This window comes from Protopterus annectens, chromosome 2.part1 (genome assembly GCF_019279795.1).
Source record: "Protopterus annectens isolate FY-2018-M chromosome 2.part1, PAN1.0, whole genome shotgun sequence".
Taxonomy (NCBI): domain Eukaryota; kingdom Metazoa; phylum Chordata; order Ceratodontiformes; family Protopteridae; genus Protopterus; species Protopterus annectens.
In genome coordinates, this window is record NC_056729.1 from 1162210899 (window position 1) to 1162233911 (window position 23013).

Sequence of the window (23013 nt, forward strand, 5' to 3'; positions counted from 1 at the left end):
ACCCAAAATCCATAATATTGTGCAGATTACTAGACACCAGGGAGGACACTATTTAGATCATACTTGAACTCCATAAAACTGGAGAGATAGGACACTAGACATCAAGGACAATATTTAGATTGTACTCAAAATCAAGTGAAAATTAATACACCAAGAGGTTTTGCATCAAGAAGCACTTTATGAACAATAAGAAGTAAGAGACTCTAATATCTACCAATACTGATTGTAATCAACTGGGATTTATGAGCAGCATGACATTTCTAAGAAAAATCTGGAAAGTTCTTTAAAACCACAAGCAGTTAAGAGGTATGGTGGTATGTGTATGTGTGTGTGTGTGTGTGTGTGTGTGTGTGTGTGTGTGTGTGTGTGTGTGTGTGTGTGTGTGTGTGTGTGTGTGTGTGTGTGTGTGTGTGTGTGTGTGTGTGTGTTTGTGAACTCACACGTGTGGTAATGACTGTGTACAAGTGGGTGCAGAGTATATGACTGGGGTACCTGTACCAATATGGTGCACTGATTAGCACTAACAGAATCACCAAATTCAGAGATATGCAAATTAGCCAATAATAAGGTTGTTCCTCAGTGCAGCTAACATGTCTCTAAATTGCATTTCACATGATTTACAGAAACTCATCCTTTTGGCCACAATATTTTCTATATATACAGGGAAAAGTTTCAGAATCCCAGTACGAAAGTAAATAAAGAAGAAACAAAATAAAATGAAACACACTATTTTTAAACGAAGCACAGTTAAACTGCAGAATGACAAGACCAATTTGCTGTGCTCAGCTTTTAAAACAAGCTTCATTGTGCAGCTCATTTTCATTGCTTCCATCCTACTGGTCAGTAGTTTCTTGTTTGATTTGATTCAGTCAGTGTAATACCTACTTCTTTTTTGCTGCTTACAGATTGCACTATCAACAGAAACAGCTGAAGACAGGTGGAGGGCATTTACTTGTGATGCCTAACAAAGGCTACATTTAGACGTTTATTTATTTATTTGCTTTTGTACATATCTTTTCTGAGCAATTAGCATTTGGTCACATTTAACCAGCCTTTGGTATATTGAAAATCTGTCATTTTAAAAATACAGTACTTAATAAAATATACATATGTGCTTATAAAACACCGTGCATGATAAAACACGTCATTGTGCATCACCAAATGAAAAAACAGAACAATAGCAACATTTGCAACCTCTCTGAGGTGGTAAATTACAACTGACACATCTTATACACATCATTTAATTACACTTTGGACAAAAATGTACAGATAAAAAAATAACAGGATTTTATCCCTGAGGTGTCAGTTGCCATTGAAAAGCTAGAATATTCAAAAGACTTGAATAATAAAATATTTTCTACATTATCTAGGGGCTGAGATGTTTCAGCAAAGAAGCCACGCACTTTCCATTTTTTTTTTCCATTTCATTACAGGGTCAATTTCATGTAAATCTTCAGACTATCCAAAATGGAGTACAATTAGTAGCCATGTTGTTCTTTGGTTCGCTCACAACTTACTTTACACACTGCCTTACTTGATCTCCTTCAGGCATAGTCCTAAAGGCACTTGTTCACTTAATATCTCATGAAATCCTTCAGAAAATATGGAAGTAGATTCAGAAAACTAGCTAGTGTAGCTATACACTGCAATAATGTTAACAAATATTCCAAAAAAACAGTGCTTTCAAAGAACAGAAACAAAAGCAATTCATCTGATTTCTGCCTCTGGAGCATTTAGGTCTCAAAGGCCTCAAGTCCTGAATCAAAACTTTCTGAAAGAACAAAAATGTTTTTCCGACAAAACACAGTAAGCACCAGTGATTCCTTACGTAGACTGGCACCAAACAATAGTGCTTTCAAATAAATAGACAGTTATGTTGTGCATGCACACAGCATTTACTGTATGTTATCACATCACCACCATCTCTCTTCAATTCATCAGACTCTCCTCCAACTCATCATAGTTATTATTAAATGCCCATTCTGGAGGAAGACTTTGCGCATGTAAGTTTCACACAATTTCGTGTTCATATGACACTAATAATAACGATTCAAACTCCGTGTGCCAGGAATGTCTGGCTGTCCATTCATCCATATTTCACGAATTATACGTTCCCTCTCCTCTAATCTTTGTGCTCGTTCCAGTTCCTCAGCAGAGGTGAAAACGTTCATGTTTAAGGTTCTCTCAAAGCGGCGATGCCGTCTAGCAGAAATGTCTGAGGTGGTATCTGAGTCGTCATCACTGTCACTGCTGTCACTGCTGCACTCTTCAGTTCGACAAGCTTTCTTCACCTCTTCTTTTCTGCAGTCTCCCAAACAGGACATCTTCACTACTAGGGCAACTAGTGTAAGTACTAGGCCGATACATATGCCAGTTACAAAATACAAAGCTGCCCGCTCTGGATTTTCTGTGAAGAAGACAAAAAAGATTCTTAATAAAGGTACATCAACATTTTAAAAACATTAACACATTTTTGAGAGAGTAAGACTTTAGGCATTTATATTTAAAAACATCATCTGTCATTCTGCTTGGCATTGCACCCTAAACAGACACTGCAACACATAAAACTGGAGATGGAACATCACAAACAGAAGTATTTTTTAAGAAATACTCTCAATTTCAATAATTATCTTCTAAGCAATTCAGTGAAATCTGGTGCACAATACACAATTAGTCAAACCCCTACTTCAAAACCTGAGCTCTACAAACCTATGGGAGACCAGATATAAAAATAATCTATCTTACCTACTCTGAATGAAAAAAAAAAGTGTGAAGAATCGCACATCTTTAGGGATGACTCAAACTTTCAGCATACACATGTATATCAGATGTCTTATTCACATAAATATGTTGCTTAGAAACTTTTTCTCCCTTCCTCTCTCACTTCCCCAGGCTGTTTAGGTAGCACACGAAAATAAAAAGTTAGTATGCAAATGTTCAACCTATATTTAACAAAACTGCTGTCCTGACCATAGCAAACTCTTGAAACCAACCTACACATGTACTTCTTTTAAATCTGCTCCCAACACCTAGAACTAGACATTATGATAAGTTGGAGGACTTCAAGCAGCAGAGACCTCAAGGGAAAGTACATTCATCCCTGTGGGGTAAGAGGATGGATCTCTGACTATGAACCAGATGAAACATTAATGGCGCAGGTACTGCAGAAGCTAGCTGGGAAGGATGGGAAATGAAGAGGCAGAATGTGTTTACCACAAGTAAGACAGTTGAGGTCCTGTGCCTTGGGTCAGATCCTCTATCTATGACCTCAGGTGGAGAATGAATAAAGAAGTAGTCTCACTTGTGAAAAAAAAAAAAAAAAACTGGAAAAGCCTATGCACCACCCCCACTGTACATTCATCCCTTTAGCTTTGTCAGACACAGACACAGAACAGTATAGTTTAAAGTGAAGGTTGCCATAATGGTTAAGGTGTTTACCTTACAGACACAAAGTGCAGGGTTTGATTCTCACATGATGTAATTGTCACAAAATGCATTAACACTTGGAAAAGCATACAGTCATTGCTTTGGTAATAAATCTGTATGAACTCAAGCTGACAGCAAAGCTCACTATGGCTTCTCCAGTCTGTCTACATCCCCAGCTAGTTCACACGCAGGTGTTTCTTTCAAATGATGTACAATTTTGCACTTACAGCTGCCACATGCTTATGTCCATCCTTCCCAGATTCAAAGTCTGTGATCCATTAGGATAGGGAGGTCACTGGCCAAACTGGCTGTGTACTAATAAGGACTGCAAATGGAAATCACAAAACTGTGAAAATTCTAACTCTGATTTGACTCTTTCCTAAGGTGCAGAATAAAGAAGGGAGAAAAAATTACAGATGTTGTAGTAACCCCCCCCCCATCTATGTGTGAGTGTTGTGTGAAGTAGTGTGATGCAGTCCTCCTGCAAAAGTTGTTTAAGAATTGGAATTTTTAATATTCTAGACAAACAGCAATTTCAGGCATCAAAATTTTAATAGGTTGCTAACCAGACCACTTGTTATATAAAAATATTTAATCTGCTTGTTTCAGTTCAAAATACCAATTTTTTTCCTCCCTGTCCTTTCTTCAGATTTCCCTCCACCCCTGTGTAATAATCAGTGGGCCTACTTCAGTGTTCCTCTGCCTTTCTAGAGTTATGTCCTCCAGAACTGCACAAAACATTCCGTATAGAACACCATCAGTGCTCTGCCTAGTCGTGGGATGACCCAAGGTTCTCTAAAGTTCACATCTCTGTTTAGTCACTTGGAAAGTTTTTATCAATGACTAGATCTAGTGAGCAGAGAGGTTTAATTTGGGTGTGACTTTTATTCCGATTTCCTTTCATACTTCTCTGATCACTAGGCTACCCTCCAATAAACACATATATTCAGGTAAGCTTGCAGAAGTTCCCTTGCAACAACGTCTTAATTGCCAATGCATACTTTTTTCTCCACAAAGAGGCTGGCAACAGACCTTAAAAACACCTTGGTGTGCTTTGAGAAAATAACAAGCAGCAGTTAGCTGCATCCATCCATCCATCCATCCATCCATAATCCCCATTTTCCCATTTTTGCACATCAACAGTGACCATCATCTAGAGCCAATGTTCGCACTGCCCAGTGGCTAGCCCTGCAGAACTGAACCCCAAATCACTTCACTAGTGAACAAACATCACAATACAACCCCTCTAACAACACATTTCCTTTAGACCCAAATCTGCATTCAAACCCATAAGTACATCATTACTTCCTCACCACCCTGCCCTTGATCTGCCTACCAGTCTTCCTTGATGGGGATGAGGCCAAATTCATTAATGTAGTTCAGGTACATTATATCCAGCAGATAATTCTTTCACACCTCTTCTGTTATCATTTTATATTGGATTAGGCTGGATGGATAGAACCATCAGTCTAGAAATCTATGCTGGGACGGATAAACAGAGCTCCTCATTAGCACTCATCAAGAAAAATCTTGATGATTGGATGGGTAATAGGAAATTCACCCCGGGGATCACTTCTGTGGTTCTGCTTGACAGGGGCACAGGAAAATAATTTTCTTGGGTGGCGAAAGTCAGGGTACCTTTTTGGCTAGGCTTGTATAGGCCCTAGGGCCAATAGCCTAGTACCTACCTATGTTGTCCATCAACCAGACTGTTCTTAAGGAACTAAAAACATCTGTTTTAGAGGATGCTTTGTCAGTTTTTCTAGTAAAGATATTAGAGTCACCAATATGTAGTTGCTTGATTATTTCTAGAATGTACCACTTGTGCAATGAAAAAAGAACCAGTGCCATGTTTCATTCAGAAAACTGCAGCACTATGTCCGGAGCTTAACAATGCCTCAGACTTCCTTCAGGACCATGACAAGAAACTTATCTGGCCACTGAGCTTTATGTGTCTGACTCTCTGAAATGTTTTTTTGTCACCATTTTATTTATTTTATTTTACATTTGTTAACCGGGTAGTGTCCAGCTGGGCAAGTAACCCGTTTTCAGTGGAGACCTGGGGATTAAAGCTCCATAACAATAGTACAAAAAAGATTACAAACATTTTACAAAGACTTACAAATAATATACAAAAAGATTAACAGTTGCCTGCAATCACAATTTACAAAGAGAGAATGTAAACAGAAAACATTACATTTCCTAAGCCTAACAACAGACAGTAATATGAAACTCATTAGATACATAACTAAAATAAACCACTGTGGTATTTTCGTTTGGTAGAAGTAAGACAAGAAGATAGCAGAAAAGAAACGATTGATGGCATGAGAAACTATCCAGGAGTATTACAGGAGCATAGCCAGTGTTGAGTAAAGTATTCCTTTAGGAGTTCTTTGATGCTACAACTATCTGTGTTTTTGGAATATTCAGGGGTATTAGGTTCCACTGTTTGGCTACTTTATTGGAGAAGAGAGTGTCACCAAAGTAAATATGGGACTTTATTACAATCTTCTCTTCTGAGAAATTTCTGTCCATCCACTTAGCTCCTACCTCTCCAACAACCCTGCCACTTCTCCTGTGGTTGTACTATAAAGTCCGAACATTCATAGTCATCAAGTGCATCTGCTTTTCCCTGGACATTCTGTCAACCCATCCCCCACTACATAACATGACTGGTCAGCCTGCTTGTCCTGCTTGCACTGCCATAAACGTTTAAGTACATCACCTTTTTGGCACTTTTTAACACTTTCAAGAATTTCTTTATAATTTTAATTTGGACTAGTTCAAATGAGAAATTATTTATCTAGTTAGTATTGCAGTTTTAAGTGAGATAAGGTATATCTATATCTATATTCCAATGTCAAATATGAGTGGAAGTAACTATAAAGTGCTCATTGAGCTTGCAAGTTGTGGTGATTTTAGTTTCAGCAAGAAGAGGGTCATTTAAGCCCAGCCAATTACCCCATGTGAGAATCAAACCCTGCACCTTGTGTCTGTAAGGTAAACACCTTAACCATTAAGCCAACTTTCAATTTAAACTATACCATTCTCTGTCTGTGCCTGACAAATCTCAAAGGGATAGCTGTATAGTGGAGGTGGTGCATAGGCTTTGCCAGTTTTTTTTTTTTTTTCACAAGTGAGACTGCTCGCAAAGAAGATGTCCTCTTTATAGGTATACCTGGCTTTGGGAGATTATTTAGACTAGAAAATAATGGGCCTATTAGAGTAAGTTGTCTGTGTTGTTGAACAGTAGTTCCTTTAGTCGAAAATCTGTTTTTGGTAAGATTTCTTAAGACATCTGTAATTTTGCTAATTGTTTTGTTTTTGTCGTTGTGCCATTTATTCTAAGAACTATCCCTAGTTTTCATTAATTGTTTTCTTTTTCATGTTATCCAGGGTGCAGGTATGACTTTGACTCACTTTCATCACCTATATGCCTGTTGGTTTAAAATCTACAGAATGGTGAAATCTACAGAACGGTAAAATCTACAGAATGGTAAAATCTACAGAACGGTAAAATCTACAGAATGGTATTATTGAAATATGAGGTGACATCATCTTGCAGAATTGTTTAAAGTGGTGTCCAGCTATGATGTTTCAGGGTATCAATGAAAGTGTCTGTTGAAGTCGGTATTATTTCTTACAGTCTGGATGCTTGGTAATTTATATAAAATCTTTGGTTAGATGGTGTTCACCAATCAGGGAGTATTACAGCCAGTTTTATTTTTTCAGTGTTAGTGGACAGTATACAGTACATAGTGGTGGTTTTGCCAGAAGTTTTATCTTATCTTTTGGAAATGTTATATCCTTCTGGGAGTATTTCTTCACATTTGATGGTAGATTGTAACCATATTTTAATCAGTACAAGTACGTGGGGATCGTGAGATTGAATCTAGGCATGAAGTCCACCAATTTTATTACAGATGCTGCCTGCATTTATGTTATTTGTTGTAAGAGTTGAGTGAGCTGCCTTAACAGTGTTTTGCTTGTGTTTTACAGAGGCCTTTAATTCAGTTGTTAGATAATTATTTTGATATATTTTGTAGGTTAAGTTTAGATGGATGTGGTTTCTCTGGGTTTTGGTGTATGTCACCGCATATTGAGTATTTGGTGTACTACAGGTGTTTGGTTGAATCTGACCAATGCTTGTTGATCTAGCTCAGCATTTATTAGTGCCCTGGTTGTTTTAGCTAAATGCATTTTTTAAGTAAATGGAGGAATTTTACAGGGAGTAGAAGATCTGGTGGGTATACCTATCAAGTGGGGTCATGGGTTCAGTAATGATACCCTTTGCAGGGAGATGAAGGTTTTGTGACAACTGATTGGTTGTTAGGATTGACATCAAGATTATAGTGGAGAATATGGCTAAGAGATAAGGCAGCATGATACAGTTGTACTACATAGGTCTGAAGTTTTAGTTTAGAAATTATAGGAAGTTAGTTATTCTAGTGAGATGAGATCTATTGCAAAGGGTTGTTAAAGTGAAGAGTTGTGTTAATGTTGATTTAAAATTAGATATGTCACTTGCAGTGCAATGTTTACGGTAGGGGTAGTGATATGAAAGGAGATGTCAAGAAGTATCCTAAGTGAAGAGGGTGTGGCTGCCAAAAGTTGCAGTTTCCATGATCTTGGGAAATGTGATTCAAAGACATCTTTAACTATAATAAGCACAACCTCATTATCAGCCAGTGTCCATGTCTCTGAATAGAGTGCAACTACCACCACTGCTAAACTACACTTTTTTGGTAGTAATTACCACTGGCAGCCCAGGCATCATGTTGGCACAAGTACTCCCCTTATTTACTCTCCCACACCACATACATGAAGACATGTACACACACACACACACACACACACACACACACACACACACACACACACACACACACACACACACACATAAATACACATACACACACTCACTCAGCAAGATATCCCCCAATTGACTGCACTCAGATACACACCCATTCATACAGACATACACAAACACACAAACCAAGATTGCACTCAGATACACACCCATTCATACACCCATACACACACACCAACCCACACCTCTCAAGTGTCACTGACTTTACAGAATGTCCTTGATTTTGCCCTTATTTTTGTCCTGTACTTCATAAACCACAAAGTATTACATTAAGTCAATAATGTCAGACATTAAAATAATGCAAAACATTCCCATCCCCACCCAAATGCAATCAAGCACACAAACTCATACACACACACATGTGCATGCACACACACACACACACACACACACACACACACACACACACACACACACACACACACACACACACACACACACATATTCCCAGAGACCAACATCTGCATACACCTTCTCTCATGCATTTCTAGGAGGACAGCACGTGGTTAATTAGTGTAGGCTGCTCCCTCAGAATGCCTAATTAGCATGTAACACAGCTGTGGAGATGGTCTACCATGATGGTTCAACTGACTGTGTAGAATCATATAGGTGAGTCGGTCTCTGAACAGAAAGCTGAGAGCTCAAAAAAGCCACTAGAGGAAATGGACCACAATGTAATGAGAGTGTTCATGTAATATTTTATTAGGACTTCTGTGACAATAGGATGTACTGCCAGCCACGCCAGAGAGAAGTAGGGCAATGGATGTATGACTTGTTCCAGCACAGCTAGCTGGAATTTTGTAAAAATTAAATGTCATTTGTATGTCAAGCTGATGTACAGATGCTTGTGCTGCAAATGTATTTGTGAACTCTGCTTGTGCTAATTGTATTAAAATGTATTAACAGTGCACCCTGCCAAAATGAAGAGTAATGTACATGTATTATGCTATCTGAATTAAATGTATATGTTTTAATTGAGGACACTGGGACAGCAAAGGTTAACCAGCTGGCTTATTGTAAGAAGAATAAGGTAAATGTAAATCAGCTGTTAAATCATTGAAAGGCACTCCACAGTGTTGAGTAGGACTGTAGAATCAGAATCAGTAGGTCTGGGGGCAGCCATTATTGTAAGGATGTAGCTAGCAAGTTAGTGACTTCAAAAAGCAAGTAATTAGACCGGTTTCAGCTCAAAGCTTTCCTCAGTAATACATAGACGTAATTGCAAGAAGCCCTTATATAGCTGAAAATTGTAAATTCATGACATCATTTCCTGTAATTAATTAGGCATAAAAATATAATAATAGTAAAAGGTCACAAATAATACATTACTGAAATATCATCCATCAATAAATGAGTTTACTATCAAAATATCAATATGACATAACTCTGTAATAAAATAGAAAATAGAAAAAATAAAAGAAAAGAAAATAGTGATTTGTACAATAAGGATTAAATTACTTACTGCAAAATCATAACTTGTCATTTAGCCCTGGGGGAAAAAGTCCCCCTAGTTTAATAATCCACCTTCTCTCCTTTGTGTTAAGAATGTCGTGCCATCCTGATTTGAAAGAGCGATCTCCCAAAATTCGATCAATAATAGTAAAAGTGAATCTTGCATTTGAATGTTTAATTGTATGTTTGTAAAGTGCATTGGTAATTCTGTGGTTTCTGATGTCCCCCAAGTGTTCCGAAATTCTAATGCGGAACTGCCTTGATGTCTGGCCAATGTAAAATGCCTGACATGTACAGGTGGCTAAATAGATTATCCAATCTGAACTGCAATTTCCGAAGAAATTGATGTCATATACCTGACCTGTGTTTTTACTAGTGAAACTCGTAGTTTTGAAAATGTAATTGCAAAAGCTGCAATGGCCACAGGGGAAATTCCCAATCAGCTTATCTCCAGTAAGTGTCCTTTGTGTGTAATTGTCCTGCTTAATTTTTTATGTTTTTTTGTAATGAGAGAAATGAGAACATAAGGATTTACCCTTTCTGTAGGAGAAGTAACAACGTTCTCCTAAATAGTTTTCTAAAAGGGGGTGCGAGTTGAGTATATTCCAGTGGTTATTGACAATATTAATAAGATTTCTACTGTTACGGCCATAGGTGGTGACCAATCTGCATACTTCGGAGTCTCCAGTATTCTTACTTTTCTTGTATTCCAATAGAGAGTCTCTAGGTATGGAATCACAGGTTTGGACCGCTGAGTTGATGATTTGTGGTGAGTATCCTCTGGACAAAAATCTGTTGGTTAAGTCTTGTTGATATTTGGTGAGGTCTTCCTGTGAGGAGCATATTCTTCTTATTCTCATGAATTGGGATTTTGGAATATTTTTGGTAATATGTTTCGGATGGAAACTGTTGGCATGTAAGAGAGTGTTGTACTGGGGAAATTTCCTGTAGACAGATGTTTGCAGTGTGTTATCAATCTGTCTTTTCAAATGGACATCCAAAAAATGAATTTCATTAAGATGATGTTCTTCAGTGAATTCAATCCCCCAAATGTTGCCATTTAAATATTCCAAAAATTCCCCAAGATATTCATGGCCTCCTTTCCAAACCAACCAACAATCGTCCAGGTATCTCCTCCATATGTCTATTTCCGGTAAGTATATGTTGTGCATTGGATCGTAAATGATTGTTTCCTCTATGTATCCCATAAACAGATCTGCATAGATGGAAGGAGGCTCCCATGGCTGTTCCTTGTAATTGCCAATAGCAATCCTGCTGGAAATAGAATACATTTTTGGTCAAAATATGTTCCGCCATACATAATATTAGTGTGTTCATTCCTGGTGGATATAGATTTGCTTTGTATAGCCAAAACTCCAATGCCATTAGGCCAGCCCAATGAGGGATACTGGTATATAAAGAGGATACGTCCAAAGTGCACATAAGCCAGTCCGAGTCCAGCTGTGTATCAGTGACAATCTTCAAAAATTCCGTGGTGTCCTGTATTCTAGCACGAATGAATTTCAATAATGGTTTTAACTTTTCAGTAAGAAAGGCCGAAAGAGGTTCAGTTAGTGAGCCAATGCCTGATACAATTGGTCTACCCGGTGGTTGTTCCAAAGATTTGTGAATCTTTGGTAGAAGATATAGATATTGTTTTGCAGGATCTTTAACTGTCAGATGTTTCTTAGTTTTCTCTGAGATTATACCATTCTCTACTGCCTCTTTAAGAAATGAAGTAATTTCAGTTTGAAAACCAGATGTTGGATCAATATCCATCTTCATATAGTGGTGGTGATTAGATAGTTGTCTATTAGCTTCACTCAGATAATAATCATTATCCATAACCACAACCGCACCCCCTTTATCTGCTGGAATAATGACAATGTCAGTGTTGTTTTTAAGTTGTGTAAGCGCCAACTGTTCCTGTTTGGAAAGATTGTTGTGCATAATGTCTGTGGAACTGTAATGAAAATGTAAATCTTTGATAACAGCCTGTTGAAACACAGAAACATGTTTGTCCATTGGGGGTGTAAAGGAGGATTTGTGAAATTTGAAGTCAGTTGATCTTTGAGTGTCATTATGTTGGTCCTGCTGTTGAAAAAATATTTTAAGGTTAATCTTTCTGCAAAATTCTAAGATGTCAGATACAAAAGTGCTCTCATCAATAAAGAAACCTGGGATAAAACCGAGTCCTTTATTCAATAGTGCATGTTGTTCGTCAGTTAAAACATGTTTGGAAATATTAAGTACATTCGTATAATGTTGATTTACTTTATCACTGACATGAAAAGTTCTTCCAAACTTGTGACCCCTATGTTTTCTTCCGGCTCTATGTTTCTTGCCCCTAAAGGGTGTTGTGATGTTCTACCCCTTTTGGCATTTGGAGAGTCCCCAATTGTGGATATGTCTGTATCTGTAGTGGAGGATTCCTCCCCAGATGTAATGTAATTTGAACCAGTTTTCTTAAGAATAGACCTAGGTCTTTTTTTCCGATTGAAGGGCACATTCCTGGTGCCTTGGGCAAACCTGACACCCTTCTGTGATTCGAATTGTCTGCCCTTTTGGTAGTCTTCTTTGTCCCGGGCAAATTTGTGTAAACCTATTTGTCTGACTCTCCGAGGTGCTGGCATTTTTCTTCTTTTTTTTTGGGCAGCCATTATCCATTAGCTTTTGCAAAGAAGTGGGGAAGTGTTGTAAATGTTTCTGGCTCATAGGCATTGCCATACAAGCTCTAAATGTGTATTGTAGCAGTCTGCTAAAGTCCTGTCTCAAACTTCAAAAGGAGATATTGTGGGAACCTAGAGTCAGCTGACCAGATGAGGTCATTCTGTAAGTCTTATGGATATTATATTTTACAGGGAGTATTTCAGAGGTATGAGTATTCTGGTTGGCAGACTGACTAGAAAGGCTGCTCATGTATTTCATCTTGCCTTGCCCAAGTAAGTTATTTGGGAACAGTAATTTTTTTAAAAGTCAGTCAGGAATATAGTGAAGCTTAGTTTAGAGATTGTTTTTCTTTATTTGTATGAGTCTGTCCATCAATGTTGTTTTTAACATTCTCTGTGGTTTACTGTAAGTATATATTCAGTATATTCATGATCTTTTACTATTTATTATTACATATATTTAAAACTTTTATTGTGATCAGTCCTTAGTATCTCAACTTTGAGAGCACTTATATTTATTTGTTGACACTGTGTGGGCCACTCCAGAAGGCCTAGTCATCTTGGTGAACCATTACCATTTGTATTAGTAGTAATATTACACAGTATAATTGGGCACCCTTTAAGGGTCTTACAGTAGCTGATTGTGGAGTGTCTGGTGGCAGTGAATCTACCTTACAGTCTGGGCAAAAGGGGGTACAGCAGGTACATCTGTGCCAGCCTTTCCCAGGTGCATGTGTATGAAAAATCAAATCTGTCAGGGTGGTGTGTGTGTCAGCTACTTGGGGCAGGGACATGAAGTACTGGGTTTACAGACAGGGTGCTGGAGGACCTGGCTTGGACACTCGGCTGAGAACCTAACCCTACAGCTTTACCAGTGGGGAGTCTTACTGAGGATCTGGAGGGAGACAAATATAGAGACATCTAGACTCTGAGCTGATTGTGTTCCCCATGTGCTCTTAAGGAAAACTGTACTTGTTGCAGAGAGGTCTCCATCTGGAAATACTGAGTGTATCCATTTATACTTCAAGTCCACTTCCCTCTCCAGTGTCACTGGTAAGGATTCACGTTTCTTGATTACTGGTGCAGCATGGGAATGACACATAGTGGTGACCATCACATATTGGCAGCAGTAGTGGGTTTCATGACGTCTTCAGAAACAATTAACTTAATCATGCTAAATTAATTTAATAAATTAAATAATGGACAACAGAGTTCAGTACTTATGGTCCATTTCCTCTTGATGGTGCCTGTGAGTTCTGTACTTTTTTATTTTGTTTGTAGTGTTATATCTGCACTGTTCATCTGTCTTAGCCCTGCTTTCTGGCTTACCTGAATCAGAAAGGGCATTTTCAAGTAGCTAGCCTCCCTTGTTAGGGCTTACCACTGGAAGTACCCTTTGTGAAATGCACATTAAGTCTAGGTAATATGTGAGAAGACGTGAAAAGTAGAATGCATTATTTTAGGTAAGCAGAACAGGAAAATATTTTAATCTTTTGCAGTAGCCACTGACCTGTGACTGATACTGTTATGTGGCTATGTTTCCCAACCATTCACCCACTTACCCTCACCTTGTTGTGCAATTAAACTCAGAGGTTCTTGAGTGGCCCACCTCTAGCCTTACCTTATCTGCTTATATAAGTGAGCACTAGAAGTTCAAACTGGGAAAGTTCTTCCCTTAGACTGGTAAAGTTTCAATTATCCACTCTTTCATATCTTATCACTGCTTAGTGCACACTGCAATATCTAGAGTATTAATTAATTTTCCATCTTACTTTTGAAACCAGAAACATCTGGGGCAAGACAGCCAATCAATGGTAGCCTAAAAACACATCTCGGGAATCAGATTGGGATTGCTACTTCTGTTTTGCTCCTAAGGAGAGATAGAGAAGCATGACATACTTTTCTATGCTTTCTAGAAACTACAGATCACTGGAAAGCCAGATAACTACTTCTTAGGAGTCAGTTTGGGATTAATATTACTGTTTTGCTCATGGTGAGAGAAAGAGCATTGAGGCATTGATTCATGACTGCTTCTGATTGGGTAATATACATGGGACTTCGTGGTTGGCCATGTTTTGGATTGCTGTGCAGCTAAGGCTCTTATGCTGAGTTGCTGTATATGTTAGCCAGGGCATCTACCAGTAGATGTGTACAACAAGCTTACTGACCTTTGCAACATCTGTGATGAGACTACTGATCACCAAATAACCTGTCACCTACTTCTCAGGAACCAGTCTGGGACTAGTGCTACTGTTTTGATTCTGGTGAAAGAAAGAGGAAAGAGATATTGATTCCTATCTGAGTGTAACTGCAGTGAAACCACCACTATTAGCAGCCAAGCAGTATAGGAACATTGCTACTCATAATATTCAACTTTCTTGGGAAACTTAATTCTGTCTTTTCAGTAACTACTGCTGCATTAGTCACTGTCTAAGCTACCTTCAAAGTATCACCCTAAATACTTCACCCCATACATTTTCAGGGTTTTTTATAGTAGTCTTCCTCTGATCTCTGAGTACTGTGACCAGCCTTAGTGCTCCACTGTTGCAAGATGGCTCAGCAGTCGGCCCTCACCCGATCTATGGCCAGTCTGATTGCAATATGTGTTCTAAGGCAGTGTAGCAATTGCTGTATGCCTTTTAATAACCTTTAACATGAAAACAGTTGGTCCAACTAAGATTAAAACAATAAAATAATGAACTGGCACTTCAGCTTTATGCCTTCTACTGGTTCTTACTCATTATAAATTACATCTCATTAAATACTTGCTCAATTAGAAAGAAACCAGTGGAATACTATAACAAATATTTCAAGTGTATCAGAAAACTTACACCACAGGCAAACATGTCTCCGACAAATAACATAACAAGTAAAAGCAAAACACTGTAATCAGAAGTACGACGTACAGCTACCATGAAATGAAAAGCTTTAATACTTATAAAAATTGGTAATAATGGTTTGAAGAAGCCATCGTTGTGATGGTGAAAGCGCTTACCAAGTTTTATAAGTATTAAAGCTTTTCATTTTATGGTAGCTGTGTGTTATGCTTCTGATTACAGTGTTTTGCTATAACAAATATTTCATCATTAGTTCAGTATTTAAACCTCTGTTAAGGGTATCAAACTTAAAAATGTATTATCCACCAGAGCATAAAGCAACACCTAGTCCTTCTCCACTCCCACATACTGCAATTCAGCACAGTCAGTCAAGAGTCACAAAGAAAGCAGGCCTACACCCGTAAGGTCCACCATGTCTGATTCCACACAGGGAAATATTTTAATTATAGGTCACTCTATAGTTAGTCATATGGACTCCACACTCACCAACCCAGATAGGAATGTGATGACTCTAAGCTGCTTGTCCAGTGCCAAGATCTGTGATGTCACACGGGCTCTAATGTCTCTTAAACCATAAAACTATGAAAGTCTTGTATAGTGTCCTGCCTTCAACAAGAATGATGCCTGGCTACCAAGACAAGATAATTGGCTTTAACACTTGTAGCTGGGGTCAATCAAGGGGATCTAGTGTGCTTCGGTCTGGGATTAAATGGTAGACAAGACTTCCTGTTTCACCAGGAATGGCTTATACCTCTTGTACCAAGGTTTTAACATTATGACTAATGCCTTTGCTGCCCCTATAGTGCATTTTTATGCAGAGTTTTTCTACTGGATATTCCTATAAACATAGACCCAAATCCAGACAAAAGCATCAGGTCTAAATAGGAAGATGGCAGAACTTGGGGATCTCTTGCAACTCATACCTTAATATTTATGTAGTTACTGAAACATGTGTTGTAATACAATGGCAAAAGTCCTTCTATACTAGGGGTTTAGTGTCTTTCACACTTTCAGACACTAAGGTAACTGTAGTGGGAGTATTTGTATTTATCAGAAACACCATAATCTCAAATCAAAATTACCTAGGGCCCTAACTTGAAGTTCCTGGTGATCCAAATCCAACTGTTACTTCACATCTAGCTACTGATACCCATCAATGTCCCCAAACATCACAGAAATTACCTTAATACCGATGAGGGGTTTAAATATCAAACCAAACGTGCCTTCTTGTTAGGGGACTTCAATTACTTAGTATTGAATGGCACATTTACACGTCAGAATATGGATATGCCCAGCATTTCTTACACATTGTTAATATCAATGCATTGGAGTAAAGTGTAAAGCTACCTACTACAGGATCAAATAACCTTGACCAGGTCCTTACAAGCCAACCCCCATCCTGTACCCCACCGTTCATATCCTCATCACTGGTTAAATCTGATCCCACATCAGTCATCTTCTCTGTCAGGCCTAGTGATACCACCCCATCACCAAATAAAAGCATCTTTAGGGACTTCTCCAGGGCAAACCTACCTCACCTTGTAGAAGACCTATGTAAAATTCCCAAGAATCCCTTGAAATGCCACACTCACTTCCAGTTTTTACCAGCAACTGCTTAAAATTCCCTACCAGTCCACCTTAAATGTAATGATAAATTCAGGAATAAACCCCTCTGGTGGAACTCCTGTATTAGTACATAGTATTACAAAAGAAGGAAAATAATGAAAACTTGTAAAAATTCCCCAGAATTCCCTGTCCCCTACATTGTGATGACACTGAAATATGCCAGGAAACATAAGAGCACTACTATAAAATGTAAAGCAGAGTACAAGCTTAAACTTACTACAGATATCAAAGAAAACTACAATTTTTTCTTTAGTTATGTCAGGAAATTAAGAAAGAATGTTCAACAAACATACTGAGTTTATTTATAACAATATCAGGCATTCCAGTCCCAAGGATCTAGCCAAAATAGTAGCAGACAAACTTAGTGCTAACTTTATCCCATCTACCCACATTTCTGCACCACCTATCCTTGAAAATTAAGTTTCCTCTAAAATCACCTTGGAACAACTGTGTGAATCCCTGGGAATAGTGGTAGTATTATAAGAAAGGATTTTTGTAAGGTCAGCTATAGGGCTATGGTTAGGTGTAGGGGCAGAGTTAGGTTAGCAAGTATTAGTAAGGTGTGGGGGGATTCCCTTGATGGCAAGCAGAAGAAAAATGCTGTGGTCTCTGGTTGCTCTGTTTGACTAAAGATTTTACCTTAGAGCCAACCTAGGGATGCCTAGTCTGGGTCTAATTCTTTACAGGCAGGACCATGATGTGTCCATTTTCTTGGAGGCCACTGAACTACAGTGTCATTGTTCCTTAGTGGGGTATGACACATGCCCCCCCTCTTCTATAGATGTAGATTAAACATTTCTGAATGAAATGCATGGGTGCTTAAGGCCAGCCCCTACAGGAAATTACAGACTTGGGGTTTCCCCCCAAAAAAGCTAATCTACACAGAGATGTAGGGTAGGAAGGGATCATGGTCCTTAACTTCTTTGGAGATAATAGCTTCTGGGGCTTCAGACTCCTCATATGGCCTGAGTGGGAGAAAGTCACCCATTTGGTCCAGGACCAAGCTTGAGCACTGTCTCACAATGTGACAAGCATGCAATGAATGCATGTAAGATGCTGGGAGATACAGATCTGGGGTTAGAAGCATAGCTGCCAAGAGCAGCTAATGAGAAACTTGAAGTGAGTGCAATGTTGGCATCAAGCCATATTCCCTAATGGCGAATTCCCGTATCCATGATTTAAACTCCCATCAAACTTCAAACACTTGTTTAATACACAGATCCTGAAATACGGGCCACAGAGTGGAAAGGCTTGGTGGATCCTCCTTGATCTGGGACATCTGACTCTGTGGGAAGACCGTAGGAGAGGAGTCCAATGTCTTGATTTCTCCCAACAAAACTGCCTGTTGACTCAAGAGACCATAATCAAGGGTGAGGTCAGTTGGCAGCAAATTCCTACTCACTTATTACTCACTTATTAGGGGATGGGTGGTGCCTATACCCTGGAACATATTCACCTCTAAGGCAGTGCAGGAGCAGGTGACTGTCTTCACCAGACACCTCATCATCCTATAGCACAGGATAGGTGCTAGTCTGAATTCTCAGCAGCCAAGGGTGAGCTTAGCATCTGCAAAGACCAGATGGCTATTTTAGAAACTGACTTACTTCTAGGAGGATGTGGCCATTTCCTACCAAGAGATTTGCTGGTCTTTGTGGAGTTGCTCCAAATGAAACCTCTGCTGGCTGTGGAATCCTCCTGCTTGATCCCAAAGAAAGAAATACCAACCACCACCACCATCTCCATTTTTGCAAGGCTAGTCAGTTTATTCCTTTACTGCCTGCAGGTGACTGAACTGAACCATAGTTACTCTTGGTTGGTTGGTGCTGATCTTGGTTGGTTATTTTATAACCACATGAACAGTTAGAAGACTTGTTTTAGGTAACAAATGGGAAGATTTAGGAACTTTTCACTAACATACCTAAGGATCAAGATCCAAACTCTGGGAGCACCAGAAAAGAAAAAGACGAGCTAAGGGAATGGGTGCACTCATATAGTTGGTGAATGATACTGCAACATCTGCTGGCATGTAGCACAGATCCATCAAAGCATGGAAGCTTCTGAGAAAAAAAATATTTATTGTGAATTGCTGGCCCACCAAAGAGGCTTCCTGATGTTATGTATAAATATTTCATCTCCACCAAAAAAAAAAAAAACAAAGCATTTTTTTAACATTTTAATTTTTCCATTTGTTTTAAATGTTAAAAAAATATTAAGCTGGAGCATACTCACCCCTTTTATTAGTATTCCTCATTACTGGTGCAGAATATACTCAAAACTACAAAATTAATTGTTTACAGGAAACTTGCAAATGTCTGAGCCACAGATACTAAAATAATGTCAGGAAACTGTCACAAGTTGTTCAGCCTATGCAGTCCACAAAAGTTCCACAGTTCGCTCCTCTACAGCTGCCCATTTTATCTTATCTGTTTGTATCTAACATCCATTTAACATCTCAGCTTCTTCATAGCCCAAGCATTCCCCTTTTCTGTTTCTGTTAAATGGTCTGTTAGAATCTTTGAATTAAATCTACCTCATCTATTACATACCTATGTTCCTTCTCTTCCCCTATCTTCTTTAGTTTCACAATATACACAGCGGCCCTTAAAGTCCTATGAATTAAAAATCATGTCCACCAATTTCTTCTTACTTTCAGTTATACAGTCCAGAAGACACTGTGTATTCTCTCACTGTAGAATCTCCATTTCATTTATCGTTTCTTTGATTTAATTTGACTTTGACTGGCATGATGTTTTTCATAAGGTACAACCACCAGATCTTCACACAGTTCTCCAAAAGGTGCCACAAAAAGATGCAGACAGTCAAGAGTAATTTATGCTTCCTTGGAATTCACTTTCATGGGTATGGATCAAAGCCACCTGCTTGCTATAGTAACAGTTCTGTATTGAGAAAAATCATTTATCTGTGGAATAATCATAATGTTGCACCTTTTCTGCTTCTCCAAAGTTACTCATCAGTCCTGCACAAGCTGATTATCACTGTGGAATTTATTGCTGACAAAGTACTTGGCACTGCAGTTCTAGACATTAAAGGCAGCTGCTGTGCTTCATACCAACTTTGTTTCAGAATTTGCTAAGAGGGAATAGACGAGTGATAATACTGTGTAGTACCACATTATGTGAATCTTTCATTCAGTACAGTTTGCAAGAAGGTGTCTTATATAACTTTGATTGGAGCATAGATGAGTGGGCCTCAGAGCCAATTTGATAAATCTGCGCTAAATGTTATTTTCCTGCTCTTTGAGGCTGTTGTATGCCTAAGAATTATCTGTATTTAAGACTGTCTCTCTGCAGTTCTGGACATAAGAAGGGCTTGAATGTGAGTTAGGAAAGTAACACTGATGAAATTGTGGGGAGAGGACTTGATTGCCAAACCTGACTAACGTGTATAGTGCTGAACCTTTCAATGGCAAATTTAATAGTCATGTGACCTGACACTTCTATAATGCTTTTCAAATCACATTTTACAGATTTTCAAGTTTTTACATCTCTGTTTTTTACATCTTTTGCTAGCTTCCCACATCCTGTCATGAACATTCTATTAAATATTTCACAGTACACTTTGCTTACAATGTGTTTACAATGCCCACTTACTTTGAATTTACATTTTAATTCCTTCTGATAAATTTATAATTTATAGGATTGTACTTTTTTTCTTAGTTCTAATACTGCACTTGAAACTGAAAGAAAACATAATTTAGATACACTGGAGTAGGTAACATTTAAATATCAGGTCTTTGTTACTTTTGTCTGAAAAAAAAAACATTTATGCATTACTCTTTATTCATTATTAGTCACTATTTTGTGTAATGTTTTGCAGAAAGCATTACAATAAAATTTGTACACTGCAGACCTGAATCAATTTGTTACATTGTAAGAAACACTGAAATCATGATCAGCTAGAAAATAGGCAAAAAGTAGCATTTTCTTCAACAACATACCCTTGGAAGTGCTTATAAATTATCACATAGTAGAGACTATGTAATAAATAAATAAAGAAAAGAGGTGACCCTGTGAGAATGCCACTCATATCAGGGCTTTCAGCTCAAATAATCATTTCCTGGAAGATGATTTTTGCTCAGTGTTCACTTTTTTGAACTTGGAATAAGTTACCAAGCTAGGTCAAGCAAAGTACTAATTTTTCATGCTAAAAGGTGAGTCCTGCCAACTGAATGGGTAAACACAAATTTATACCAGTGGTATCTTGTATGGCCCTGCTTGATTTGGGAGGTGGACACTATCAACTGCTCAGAAAAATAAGCAAGAACATTTTAAGTGCATCTGATTAAATGTGTACATGGATAGGCGCGTTATGGTCCATGTGAGCATTTGCCTAGTATTGCTTCTGTGCAACCATTTATTGCTCCCTACTGGCCAAAAAAGTGGTGCAAGAGCTGTCCTACCAAAAACATCCTTTTAACACCAGAACTGTCAAAGAAAGGAAATATTTTATTACTTTTCAGGTGCAGCAATCGTACAGTTAATTTTATGTTTACATTTAATCTAGGGTGTGGAAAGAAAATAGTTCTGCTGCCAAGAAAAACACAAATATAACATTTTCTGTCAATATATGAATTTGGTTTCCTTTGTATAAAAAATGTGTTTGTTGAAATATTCAGTAATTATAACTTTGAAGAACTGACCTTAGTCTAAGTAAACATAATCTCCTGCAAGTCACTTGACCATCTACTATGACTACTTACTCATTGCTTCCCGCTGTGAAAAGGGTGGCCTTGTTCAATAGCTGGTGTGTGAAATCAAATAAAAAGATACCTGATAGTACACAGTCAAAGAATGCCCTCTTCTCTAGATCTTCTTCTCAATGGAAATTCAGATGACACATTATCTTGACAACCAATTTCTCTGCCCATGAAAAACATTTTTCCACTTTTTTAAAATCCATTGCTCCATCAGATTCCTATTACCTGCTTATAGAGCAGGAATAGATCACATCCATTGAGTATCCTGAGTAGACTTCAGCTGTGACTCCAAGACTTCATCTATGATGTAAACAGGAAAACCGGATGATACTTGTAATTTAATGATCAGTTACTATTCATGAAACCTTGTTCATCTTGGGTTCACACATTGTTGATATTTTTGAAAACATCTTTTCTGAAACAAGTGTTTCTATTAACATACTTCAAATGGAAAAACTCATCCATTTCCAGGTTCCTTTCTGGCTGACTTCCCCATCATACAAGCAGGCAGTGAGTAATGTTAACCATTGAATTTTGTTTTTTAATAAAATGCTATTGATTTCTTTTCCTTTGTGCTACTATGGCTGTTTGGATGCTACTTTTGGTTCTACCAAGTACACCAAAGGGAGTTAATTTGGTCACTGTGTCATGCATCACCTCACCACCGCTGTTCTTTCCACTTCCTTGTGCATGAAAGTCTTATACGTTTACTCTTCTATTCTAAATTGCGACCTGACTTTGATATTGACCAGTAAAGACAGTAAGCAAGTGTTTGTAAACCATCTGCTCTAGATTAAAGGAATTTTCAAGTACAAGTTCTGTCCAACTCATTTCAAATATGGGCATAGTTACATAAATGCAGTCACATCCATCCTTCCTCAGCCTCTTTTTCCATTTTGCACATGGGCTCAGGGTGTCACTTCAACAGTGACAATCATCTCAAGCCAAGGTTTACACCACCAGGTGGCTAGCCCTGCCATAGTAGCTCATTCATACCACTCACACAAAGACATTCACCTACAACCAACCTTGTAGTGTCCAATCCACTTACTACATATCATTGGAATATGGAAGGAAACCAGACCAAACCCGTGTGACTGCAGGGAGGCCATGCATGCTCCACAAAGAAGGTACCCCAGCCAGGAATTGAACTGGAGAATCACTTGCTGTGGGGTGACAACACTAACCACTGCACCACCATGGCCACCTTCATCTCTCAGTAAAAACTATAACAAACTGAAACAGTGTATTTTTTAGTGTTTTTATGAAATTTCCTTCAGCTATGCCTTACAAAATCTCCCCGCTCAAGCAGCTTCACTAGTTTTTATAAAATTTTACCTGAGAGGTAAATAACATACCATAAATAATGGTTAGTACATATAAAAGGCTTGCATTTGATCCCAGTAACATTAACTT

At 38.3% G+C, this 23013-nt stretch overlaps 1 protein-coding gene across 1 annotated transcript in view; it reads right to left on the bottom strand.

Annotated features, from left to right (window-relative positions):
* Positions 1-972: 972 nt before the first annotated feature.
* LOC122794364 (protein eva-1 homolog C-like) overlaps positions 973-23013 on the bottom strand; it is a 1797456-nt gene continuing 1775415 nt past the window's right edge. The window contains exon 8 of the mRNA XM_044062695.1: positions 973-2407. Coding sequence (XP_043918630.1) covers positions 2037-2407 — 371 coding nt within the window. The 3' untranslated portion in view covers positions 973-2036. The remainder of the gene's footprint in view (positions 2408-23013) is intronic.